Source organism: Oncorhynchus gorbuscha, linkage group LG25, assembly GCF_021184085.1.
Source record: "Oncorhynchus gorbuscha isolate QuinsamMale2020 ecotype Even-year linkage group LG25, OgorEven_v1.0, whole genome shotgun sequence".
Lineage (NCBI taxonomy): Eukaryota > Metazoa > Chordata > Actinopteri > Salmoniformes > Salmonidae > Oncorhynchus > Oncorhynchus gorbuscha.
This window is the reverse complement of record NC_060197.1, coordinates 11,181,913-11,194,437: the sequence shown is the minus strand read 5'-3', so window position 1 is coordinate 11,194,437 and position 12,525 is coordinate 11,181,913. Positions and strand designations below refer to the sequence as shown.

Here is a 12,525-nt window from a genome sequence, read left to right as displayed (position 1 = left end):
CCTCATGTGAACTGATTGACATGTGTGTGTGTGCGTGTGCGTGTGTGTGTGTGTGTGCTCACCTGTAAGTCTGGTTCCTTTGCTCTGTATAATGAGAACAGACTCTGTCCAACAATGCTGAGAAATGCAGCCCACTCCCAGACTCCTCCGCTCTAGGGAACGATCGAAAGAGAAAGTCTTGGATAGGAGAGCGCTGCGGAGAAGCTGCGGGATAAAGCTGGATATAGACAAGTTTTCAATTACTGGAAATACAGACACTCTAAATAACATGATTACAATCTGGAATCACTGCAAGTGTTCTGTAACATTGATTACATTATGCTTCAGAATGAATCTGGTTATACTCTATACAGTGCATTTGTAAGTATTCAGACCCCTTCCCCTTATCCACATTTTGTTACGTTACAAGCTTATTCCAAAATGGATTAAATTTTTTGTACCTCCTAAATCTATATAGAATACCCCATAATGACAAAGCGAAAACAAGTTTTTAGAAATGTTTGCAAATGTATTACACATAAAAAACAGAAACACCTTATAAACATAATTATTCGGACCCTCTTCTATGAGACTCGAAATTGAGCTCAGGTGCATCCTGTTTCGATTGATCATCCTAGAGATGTTTCTACAACTTGATTGGAGTCCACCTGTGGTCAATTCTATTGATTGGACATGATTTGTAGAGGCACACACCTGTCTATGTAAGGTCCCACAGTTGACAGCGAATGTCAAAGTAAAAAAGAAAGCCGTGAGGTCGAAGGAATTGTCCGTAGAGCTACGAGACAGGATTGTGTCGAGGCATAGATCTGGGGAAGGGTACCAAGAATGTGCAGCATTGAAGGTCCCCAAGAACACAGTGGTCTCTATCATTCTTAAATAGAAGAAGTTTGGAACCACCAAGACTCTTCCTAGAGCTGGCCACCCGGCCAAACTGAGCAATCAGGGGAGAAGGGACTTGGTCAGTGAGGTGACCAAAAACCCGATGGTCACTCTGACAGAACTCCAGAGTTCTTCTGTGGAGATGGGACAACCTTCCAGAAGGACAACCACCTCTGTAGCACTCCACCAATCAAGCCTTTATTGTAAAGTGGCCATACGGAAGCCACTCCTCAGTTAAACGCACATGACAGCCCACTTGAAGTTTGCTCAAAGGCACCTAGAGGATTCTCAGACCATGAGAAACAGGATTCTCTGATGTGATAAACCAAGATTCAACTCTTTGGCCTGAATGTCAAGCGTTACATCTGGAGAAAACCAGGTATCGCTCATCACCTGGCCAATACAATCCCTACAATGAAGCATGGTGGTGGCAGCATCATGCTGTGGGGAAGTTTATCCGAGGCAGGAACTGCGAGACTAGTCAGGATCGAGGGAAAGATGAATGGATCAAAGTATAGAGAGAACCTTGATGAAAACCTGCTCCAGAGCGCTCAGGACCTCAGAATGGGGAGAAGGTTTACCTTCCAACAGAACAACGACCCTAAGCACACAGCCAAGACAACGCAGGAGCGGCTTCGGGACAAGTTTCTGAATGTCCTTGAGTGGCCCAGCCAGAGTCCGGATTTGAACCCGATCGAACATCTCTGGAGAGACCTGAGAATAGCTGTGCTGTGACGCTCCCCATCCAACCTGACAGAGCTTGAGTGGATCTGCAGAGAAAAATGCGAGAAAATACCCAAATACAGGTGTGCCAAGCTTGTAGCATCATGCCCAATAAGACTCAAGGTGCTTCAACAAAGTACCGAGTAAGGGGTCTGAATACTTACATAAATGTGATATTTCAGTTTTTATTTTTAATACATTTGCAAAAATGTCTAAAAACCTGTTTTAGCATTGTCATAATGGGGTATTGTGTGTAGATTGATTGGGCTGTGACGTAACAAAAATGTGGAAAAAGGCAAGGGGTCTGAATACTTTCCGAATGTACTTTAACATGGGCGGCAGCGTAGCCTAGCGGTTAGAGCGTTGGACTAGTAACCGGAAGGTTGCGAGTTCAAACCCCCGAGCTGACAAATCTGTCGTTCTGCCCCTGAACAGGCAGTTAACCCACTGTTCCCAGGCCGTCATTGAAAATAAGAATATGTTCTTAACTGACTTGCCTGGTTAAATAAAGGTAAAAATTAAAAATATATATATATTTAAAAAAAACAGAGAGTAATGTGGAATAGAGGTTTACCAGTTCAAATGGCCCTGGTGTTCTCAGCTGACGGAGGAACTGCAGGAGGAGGAGAGTCTGGTGTTCTGGTAGACAGAGACCGTATGTCCCCCCACAGCCACCATACTGACCAGAAACATACAAAACAAATTGTGAAGGTCAGTGGAATTTTGATACCCATACAAATTTCCCTCTGAAATTGTCATGTTAAAAAGAGTCCATCGTCGTTGCCCTCATAGATTGAGTGATTTATTAAGTTAAAACACAGTTGTTTAGTACCCTCTGTCCATCGTCTGTCTCGGTGTGTGAAGGGCTCTTCCGTCTGGCCTGTCCACTGTGTGCTGGGAGCAGGAAGAGAAGAGCATCTTCCAGGATGAACTCTTTTGTGATCTGTCCGTCAAACCCTGGGTCCCTCAGCCCATCAAAGTGCAGGTCAGTCTCAGCCTTTCAGACAGGGATTATGGGAAACTTTTAGCAATGGCTTTCATTAAGGGACTGTACGGAGAGTAAGCACGTTCTGCCACCTAGTGGACATATGAGTTATCTTAATACCTTTGGAAACGTATGAATGGGTGCCAACACAATGCCCTGCTCCCTTCCCTCTACCCTGACTCACACTTAGAGGTCTGAGCGTATTGGAGAGGTGTAAGCAATGAGGGGAATTCAAGGAAGGAATTGGTCACATTGAACCTTAAGAGACATGTTGGTTTCCCTAAGATGAGTACATGGAACAGGCTATACAGCCTAAGGAAGGAAACATCATCATGTTTATTAGTGGCTCGGTTTATAGGAGTGGAACCAATGGATACCATGTTTGGAATCTGGAAAAAGGGGAAGGCATCTCTGGGTCAAACCAATTAAAACACTTCAAGGGAGGCCCTTTAAGTGAAATGGCTTGTATAACTGCGACTAGTTGTATCACTCAGCAGTGTGCATACATGGGTATGTGCGTGTGTGAGTGCACATATGTGTTTGTATGCAACCCACATGTATGCAGCACAACAGCTAAAATACTGACTCTCTCTTCTCTGCTCAACTCAGAAGTTACACTACATGACCAAACGTATGTGGACACCTGCTTGTCGATCGTCTCATTCCAAAATCATGGGCATTAATATCTAGTTGGTCCTCCCTTTGCTGCTATAACATCCTCCACTCTTCTGGGAATGCTTTCCACTAGATGTTGGCACATTGCTTCCATTCATCTACAAGAGGTCTAGTGAGGTCGGGCACTGATGTTGGGTGATTAGGTCTGGCTAGCAGTCTGCGTTCCAATTCATACCAAAGGTGTTCGATGGGGTTGAGGTCAGGGCACTGTGCAGGCCAGTCCAGTTCTTTCATACCGATCTCAACAAACCATTTCTGTATGGATATTGCATTGTGCAAATTGTCATGCTGAAACAGGAAAGGGCCTTCCCCAAACTGTTGCCACAAAGTTGGAATCCCAGAATCGTCTAGATTGTCATTGTATATTGTAGTATTAAGATTTCATGTCACTGGAACTAAGGGGCCTAGCCCGAACCATGAAAAACAGCCCCAGAACATTATTCCTCCTCCACCAAACTTTACAGTTGGAACTATGCATTGGGGCATGTAGTGTTCTCCTGCCATCCACCAAACTCAGATTAGTCTGTCGGACTGCCAGATGGTGAAGCATGATTCATCACTCCAGAGAACGCGTTTCCACTGCTCCAGAGTCCACTGGCGGCACACTTTACACCACCCAGCCGACGCTTGGCATTCCGCATGGTAAACTTAGGCTTGTGTGCGGCTGCTCGGCCAGGTAAAAACAATTAATGAAGCTCCCAACGAACAGTTATTGTGCTGACGTTGCTTCCAGTGGCAGTTTGGAACTCAGTTGTGTTGCAAATGAGGGCAGACGTTTTTTACGCGCTAAGCTGCTTCATCATTCGGCAGTCCCGTTCTGTGAAGTTGTGTGGTCTACCACTTCGCGGCTGAGCCATTGTTGCTCCTAGAAGTTTCCACTTCTACAATAACAGCGCATACAGTGGACCAGGGCAGCTCTAGCGGGGCAAAAATTTGACAAACTGAATTGTTGGAAAGGTGGCATCCTATGACGGTGCCACGTTGAAAGTCACTGAGCTCCTCAGTAAGGCCATTCAACTGCAAATGTTTGTCTATGGAGATTGCATGGCTGCGTGCTCAATTTTATACACCTGTCAGCAACAGATGTGGCTGAAATAGCTAAATCCACTCATTTGAAGGGGTGTCCACATACCTTTGGATATATAGAGCATGTTGACATCTTTGAATGTTGCAATCTCACAGTCTTATGGCACCACCTAGTGAGTACTCTAAAACAGCATCAGTAGAGACCGGCTACAGTAGTAATGTGCCGATCAAGTAATAACCCCCTCTTACCTTCACTATGATAGGCAGAAGGGAACCACTGAACTGAAGTGTGAATGTCATCAGCTGGAAACACAGGAGACACCACCTACAGGAGAAACAGTCAAATAGAATAGTGACAAATCAGAACAATGTACAAAGATGAATAATTGAACAGTTGTGAGGTTGATCCGAGGGTGGCTAACCTGTGCCGAGAGCTAGGCTCCTCATTGGTCAATGCTGCCACCCTCAACACCTGACCTATGACCTCCTTCACATGGTCCAAGGCCTCATGGGATGCATCAGCACCCAGCTGCTGCAGAAGAAAGGGCTTGAGCTGAGAAGAGGAGAAAGCGAGAGTAAAAAAAAAGAAAGACAGAAAGAGAGAGAAAATGGGATAGAGAAAGAGAGGGGGAGGATAAAGAGAGAAAAATGGTCAGTGTTAAAAAAGTCTGAAGAAGTTCAAGTCCGTACCCAGCAGAGTTAGATAGAGTCCAATTTAATTATAACACCTCAGTATCAGTCAAATAAATAACTGATTCGCTCTCGTATGGAGAGATTCCATGTCATATTTAAAATGAATTGATCACATGCTACGCACTGCTGCGGCAAAATAAACACTTGATACTCTGTTCCAACAGGTGGCAGTAATAGTCCACATTCGCTAATCCACAACCACAGTTTTGATATAACAGATGAAACTCCAACCACACTCTCAGTCCCATCAATATTACTTCTAATAGATCTAATCTAGTTAGATTACATTTAATCTGACAGAGACAGATTTCATTTGAGATAATCCCAATAAGGTGCCAGTGAGTGACGGTTGGACAGGGTTGGGAATCAGGCATTACTGTACTCAAATCCGAAGCATGTGGCGTGTTTGGCTAGTCCACAGCAACACATGCATGCGCATGGGTGATTTTGCAACTTCGTGCACTTTGTCCCGGCAAGCTTTCGGAAATTAAAATGTAATGAAACACCATTTTAACAGTATTATAATTGTCTTTGATTTGTTTAGAAATAATATCTGATAATGGCTGCGATTGTATTATTCAGGAATTTATATATTTTCGTAATTTTTCTCAGACAGCCATAAACAAATTTAATTTCCATCACATCATTAAACATCCATTTAGTTTGAAAATTAAATAACATATAAAAATAATTGTAACACATTTCTTATACATTTGTACATTAACTTTGCATATTATTTTAAGTGCTTTTTAAGTTTTCCTAAAATTAATAATTCAACACAATGCCTGAATGTATAAACTTGCCTTTGTGACAGCTGAAAAGATTTATTTAATCATAAAAAAGTGTCATTTCCACCCAACCTTTTTGTGAGATGATGATAACAACCATATGATTTCCCTATCTAAAACAAATCAATCAATGTAAATTATACACAATATATTCATTTACCTAAAAATATGGGTGTGGTGGAAATTATATCTATGTAAAAAGAACAATTTATGAAAACAATATTTTATTGCAAACACTTTGAACAACAACCATTGTAGAACATTTCATTAATTTAAGAAAAAGTACGATTCCTAAAGTGGGCAGCGCTCAAGGAAGTAGGCCAGTGTTTTTGAGAGATGAGCCCAGATTGCAGAGGGGTCATCCGCATAGAAGAGCTCAGTGAGCAAAGTGAAACGGTATCATTTGTGGTATGTCCAACACAGGTGTGGATGGTCACCTGCATGTGAGAATCACCAAAGTGAACTGCCTGGATTTCACTGGTGTATTTGCGCAATTTCAGAATGTGAGAGGGATATGCCCCCCCCCCCCCCCCCTCCCTGTCCCCAGTCAAAGTTGCGCCCCTATGTTCTCTGAAAAGTCAATATGCACGATGATCTCCTCTTTCTGCAGATTCTCTTTTAATTCTCTCAGTTTGGAGTATTGGTGTCGAATGTTGTACATGCGTTTCCCCCGACTTCTCTTTCAATCCTTTGGAGAAGTCCTCCAGTAGAATATGCAGTGCGCTACATACCTTTTCTTATCCTGTCAAATGTACAGTGACCTTCTCCATGTTTCCCTCTTCAGCTTTGTTTTTCCACTCAAACCACCATGTCTGCTCACCAGCATCAAAGTCAGATGTTTTAAGCTCTTTGGCTTGGCAAAGGGAGCACTGTGTACATGCACTCTTTCTTCAGGTTCTCACAGCACAACGACTCAATAAGGTTCTCATTGTTGCTGCAGCTGACCACTTTGTGATGCTGTAGTTTGTCCGCCATGAACTGGAGGTTGGCGTGGGTTTTGCAGAGACATGTGTCCCTATCCCGGACTGTTGCCTCTGAACAAATCCAAATTCTCTGTTTGCAGCTTTGACCAGGCCATACTTTCTCAAGATGTTGCCTCTGAGCATTTTTGAGGCCACTTGTTTGTCCTTGGTACTGTGCATTTTTTTTTAAAAATACTTTTGCTTTAACTCTGCAATGATGGCATTTTGAAACAATAAAATCCTTCTCAAGTTCTTCGGAGTTCCCTTCATTTTCTGTTTTTATCTTTGTCTTTAGGGAATCTTTATCCATTTTCTTCATCAGTGGATCATACCTGTTTTTAGTGTATCTCAGTTTTCCATTATGCTTTATCAGGTTTGACATTTGTTTTTGAGTGACCTCTTTCAACCTTTTTCCTTTCAGCAAGTATTAGACTTCTCATTCCTGTTGCACATGATGAGGAAGGGGTATCAGGGCGTGCATCAGGCCAGGTAAGTTAGGGGCAAGTATGATGGCCTCACGTTCTGGCTAAAAGTAATCTGGCGACTAAGGTGGTGTGTTGCCTGATATAGGTAGGTCTCCAGTGCACCTGTTCTCTTTAAAGTCTGTCTTCTATTCCGTTGGTTGCATTTCAATTGCCATCTCTTCCTTTGTAAACTCAGAGATAGATATCACTTCTCCCTTCTCTTTTTTCTTCCAGTGTCTCTCCCTGTCTTTTTGCAGATGTTCCTGGTGTTGTATAGGATCATTTTTTATTTGGTTTCTATGTCTGTGACCTCTGTGCTGTTTTATGTGGCATCTTCTAAAAACAAAGAAAGATACTACTTAAGTTTTCCAATAGTGCACACCCTGGAGCATTTTCTAGACTAAAGCAATTTAAAACATGATTAAATAAGCCTAAAGTAAAAAGTAATAACATAATGGATTTGTCATTTCCACCACTTCCTGTCATTTCCAACACAGGTAAGGTTGTGATGGAAATTACGCTTCTGCTGTTTTTGTAGAAAAATTTGACTGCTTAGCATGCTTTGTCCAGTATTATAACTAGCATATGGTTTACACTAAATACATCAAATATATTTGAAAAATCAAAATTCCACCACAAATTAAAGAAATTGTAGCCTGTTTGGAAATGACTGACAATAAAACATATTCTCTACACAAGCAATATTTACCTAGATTTTTCTTCAACTTCTGGACATCACATCTGGAACAACTGTCCTCTGCAGACATGTGATTCTGTGTCACAATACGTTTCCATGGTAACTAGATGAACATTCTCTTGACAAAACTTTATTAACCTATTTAATCCCATAGGTCACTAAAAAACGTTTTCAGTTATAAGGCTTTAAAAATGTTACTGAATGATCTATCAATGCATTTCCAGCACATATTGAAATAATAAAGGGTCTCAATGAATGCAGTGTCACAATACTTATTTTCCACCATAATTTGCAAATAAATTGATTAAAAATCCTACAATGTGATTTTCTGGATTTTTTTTCCTCATTTTGTCTGTCATAGTTGAAGTGTATCTTTGATGAAAATTACAGGCCTCACTAATCTTTTTAAGTGGGAGAACTTGCACAATTGGTGGCTGACTAAATACTTTTTTGTCCCACTATAATATATATATATATATATATATATATATATATATATATATATTCAATTATATTTTCTTCAGTGTAGGTCTCTACTTGAATGCATATTCTACAGGCTACCTCTATCCTACATGTTACCTATATGTTCAGCGGGAATGAATCACACGACTGCTATACAGTTGTTAGTGAATGTTGCACTAAAATGTCAATGACAATGTTACAATGAATATTGCACTGAAGTACAAGTTCAAATGTTACAATGAATTTACAATATTAATGTTTCAGTACATGTTGCACTAAAGTAACAATGTTGAAATACGTTGATGGTTGTCTTTTTCTCTTTGCTCTCAGTATTCATATCGTGTTGTATAAGGGTTTTTGATGTATAAAATAGTCACATTAGAATGTGATGGGACATTCTACTGGCAATGCTGGGGACTGCTAGTGACAGAGTTTTAAATGTGTTAATAACTGGGTTGGGATTTATAAGAACTTTGAAAACTGCATATGAGAAATATATGTGTCATGTTTTGTCATTTATTATCTTGTCTTGTCCCTGTGCTTCCCATTCTATTCGTTTCCCTCTGCTGGTCTTATTAGGTTCTTTCCCTCTTTCTATCCCTCTCTCTCCCCCTCCCTCTCTCACTCTCTCGCTCTCTCTTCTCTCTATCGTTCCGTTCCTGCTCCCAGCTGTTCCTATTCCCCTAATCAATCATTTAGTCTTCCCACACCTGTTCCCGATCCTTTCCCCTGATTAGAGTCCCTATTTCTTCCTTTGTGTTCCGTTCCTGTCCTGTCGGTTCCTTGTTTAGAATTCACCGTGCTGTGTTTGTGTATCGCCCTGTCGTGTCGTGTTTTCCTCAGATGCTGCGTGGTGAGCAGGTGTCTGAGTCAGTCTGGTTCAAGTGCCTTCCCGAGGCAACCTGCTGTTCACCTGCTGTTCAAGATCGAGTCTCCAGTTTGTCCTCGTCATTTCGAGTGAAAGTTGTGTTTTTTTTAATTGTATTTACTTTACTGGATTAAAGACTCTGTTTTCGCCAAGTCGCTTTTGGGTCCTCTTTCACCTGCATGACAATATGTTATTTCAGTATACGTAACATTATCCCACCGGTCACAAAGACCATAAAACACACTTTTTCACCTACTTTTCCATTAACATTTCAAAAAATTGATGATTGATTACCTCAAAGGGTTACTATTGACACTTGATTTTGATATTTTCATGTCTGGGAAAAATTTGGGATTAAATGGGTTAATCAGGAATTTTCCCTCAGTGGTGAAAATGACACCACTACCAAAGGACAGGTATATTTTGTGTAAATAACAATATAAAGGGCATACTCACAATAAATATAGCAATAGATTTGATTTAATTGACATAATGTGTAATTATTCATGTTCTCAAAGAAAAACATACAGTGCCTTGCGAAAGTATTCGGCCCCCTTGAACTTTGCGACCTTTTGCCACATTTCAGGCTTCAAACATAAAGATATAAAACTGTATATGTTTGTGAAGAATCAACAACAAGTGGGACACAATCATGAAGTGGAACAACATTTATTGGATATTTCAAACTTTTTTAACAAATCAAATACTGAAAAATTGGGCGAGCAAAATTATTCAGCCCCTTTACTTACAGTGCAGCAAACTCTCTCCAGAAGTTCAGTGAGGATCTCTGAATGATCCAATGTTGACCTAAATGACTAATGATGATAAATACAATCCACCTGTGTGTAATCAAGTCTCCGTATAAATGCACCTGCACTGTGATAGTCTCAGAGGTCCGTTAAAAGCGCAGAGAGCATCATGAAGAACAAGGAACACACCAGGCAGGTCCGAGATACTGTTGTGAAGAAGTTTAAAGCCGGATTTGGATACAAAAAGATTTCCCAAGCTTTAAACATCCCAAGGAGCACTGTGCAAGCGATAATATTGAAATGGAAGGAGTATCAGACCACTGCAAATCTACCAAGACCTGGCCGTCCCTCTAAACTTTCAGCTCATACAAGGAGAAGACTGATCAGAGATGCAGCCAAGAGGCCCATGATCACTCTGGATGAACTGCAGAGATCTACAGCTGAGGTGGGAGACTCTGTCCATAGGACAACAATCAGTCGTATATTGCACAAATCTGGCCTTTAGGTAAGAGTGGCAAGAAAAAAGCCATTTCTTAAAGATATCCATAAAAAGTGTTGTTTAAAGTTTGCCACAAGCCACCTGGGAGACACACCAAACATGTGGAAGAAGGTGCTCTGGTCAGATGAAACCAAAATTGAACTTTTTGGCAACAATGCAAAACGTTATGTTTGGCGTAAAAGCAACACAGCTCATCACCCTGAACACATAATCCCCACTGTCAAACATGGTGGTGGCAGCATCATGGTTTGGGTCTGCTTTTCTTCAGCAGGGACAGGGAAGATGGTTAAAATTGATGGGAAGATGGATGTAGCCAAATACAGTACCATTCTGGAAGAAAACCTGATGGAGTCTGCAAAAGACCTGAGACTGGGACGGAGATTTGTCTTCCAACAAGATAATGATCCAAAACATAAAGCAAAATCTACAATGGAATGGTTCAAAAATAAACATATCCAGGTGTTAGAATGGCCAAGTCAAAGTCCAGATCTGAATCCAATCAAGAATCTGTGGAAAGAACTGAAAACTGCTGTTCACAAATGCTCTCCATCCAACCTCACTGAGCTCGAGCTGTTTTGCAAGGAGGAATGGGAAAAACTTTCAGTCTCTCGATGTGCAAAACTGATAGAGACATACCCCAGGCGACTTACAGCTGTAATCGCAGCAAAAGGTGGCGCTACAAAGTATTAACTTAAGGGGGCTGAATAATTTTGCACGCCCAATTTTTCCGTTTTTGATTTGTTAAAAAAGTTTGAAATATCCAATAAATGTCGTTCCACTTAATTATTGTGTCCCACTTGTTGTTGATTCTTCACAAAAAATACAGTTTTATATCTTTATGTTTGAAGCCTGAAATGTGTGCAAAAGGTCGCAAAGTTCAAGGGGGCCGAATAATTTCACAAGGCACTGTAGTAGAAGCTCAAAAGCCTGGGTCAGGGACAAGGGCAAAACAGTGAAATTGAGGTATAAAATGCATCTGAAAAGTAGCTAAAATACTTGATAGAGGCATTGAAAAAATATATGGGGTGATTGGAGTGTGACCTTCACATATAAAGAATAAAAAATATTTAAAAATAAAAATAAAATCCCCCAAATTGACCCTGAGGACATAGAAGTTCCCATAGTTGCAGAATTACCCAGATACACGAACAAACACACACTGAACACTATTAATAGGGCATTTTAAAGGGGACTGGAAGTCTCCGGAGACAACAACATCATAATGGCAGTAGGATCAGGATGTTCAGAGCTCCAGATATTTGGCATGGTTTTGGTCATCTGGTGACTCAGCTAGTGTGAGTTGCAGAGACACGTAGGAGATGTCAACGAGAGGTTAACTAGTCAGAAGAGATATGAGATTGGATAAGAGTCGATAGTTGATTGGAATAACAGAGTGGAAAGTTGGGTTATTGGAAAGGAACACTGCGGTTTACTGTGTTTCTGCCAGGGAGAGACCGTTTTGGCAGTAGTTTTGTGTATGTGTGTGTGTGTTTGCACATGCTCCAATATTTTAGCATGTTTACGACTAAAGAAGCACAAAAACAACACTAGGCCTGAATGTAACTTTAAGAAATAACTGGAGAAAATAAATAGCAAAAACATTATGTTCCCTTAAAGCTATATATCCAATCTATCCATTATACTGCATGTGCAGTCGCAGTGTATCCACTTGGCCTGTTTGCAGCACAGTGTGAATTGAAAGCCCTAAGTTCATTTACGAGCAATATGCTAGGAACGCACTTAGCCAGCTACCACACAACCCTCCACTACACAGCTGTAACAGCCTAATCAACATCACATGGAGAAAATACGCAGGGCAAACATTCTGGAGAAACAAGAGTTTTCTAAGAGGCATAGCTCAAGATCTGTACTGTTTACTGTAGGTCCAGCTATATCAAGCACTCAGGACTCAGAACTTATATATATATATATATATACCCTATTTTATTGAATATGGCCCTACACAAACACTACCGTTCAAAAGTTTGGGGACACTTCCAAAATGCCTTTGTTTTTTAAAGAAAAGCTATTTTTTTGACCATTAACATTAAATTG

At 40.9% G+C, this 12,525-nt stretch overlaps 1 protein-coding gene across 1 annotated transcript in view; it reads right to left on the bottom strand.

The window, feature by feature from the left end:
• LOC124014093 (cadherin-like and PC-esterase domain-containing protein 1) overlaps window positions 1-12,525 on the bottom strand; it is an 83,282-nt gene that overhangs the window by 41,586 nt on the left and 29,171 nt on the right. Inside the window, exons 7-11 of the mRNA XM_046328799.1 lie at window positions 4,711-4,841; window positions 4,538-4,613; window positions 2,435-2,599; window positions 2,177-2,281; window positions 63-217 (exon numbers count right to left, since the gene is read on the bottom strand). Coding sequence (XP_046184755.1) covers window positions 63-217; window positions 2,177-2,281; window positions 2,435-2,599; window positions 4,538-4,613; window positions 4,711-4,841 — 632 coding nt within the window. The remainder of the gene's footprint in view (window positions 1-62; window positions 218-2,176; window positions 2,282-2,434; window positions 2,600-4,537; window positions 4,614-4,710; window positions 4,842-12,525) is intronic.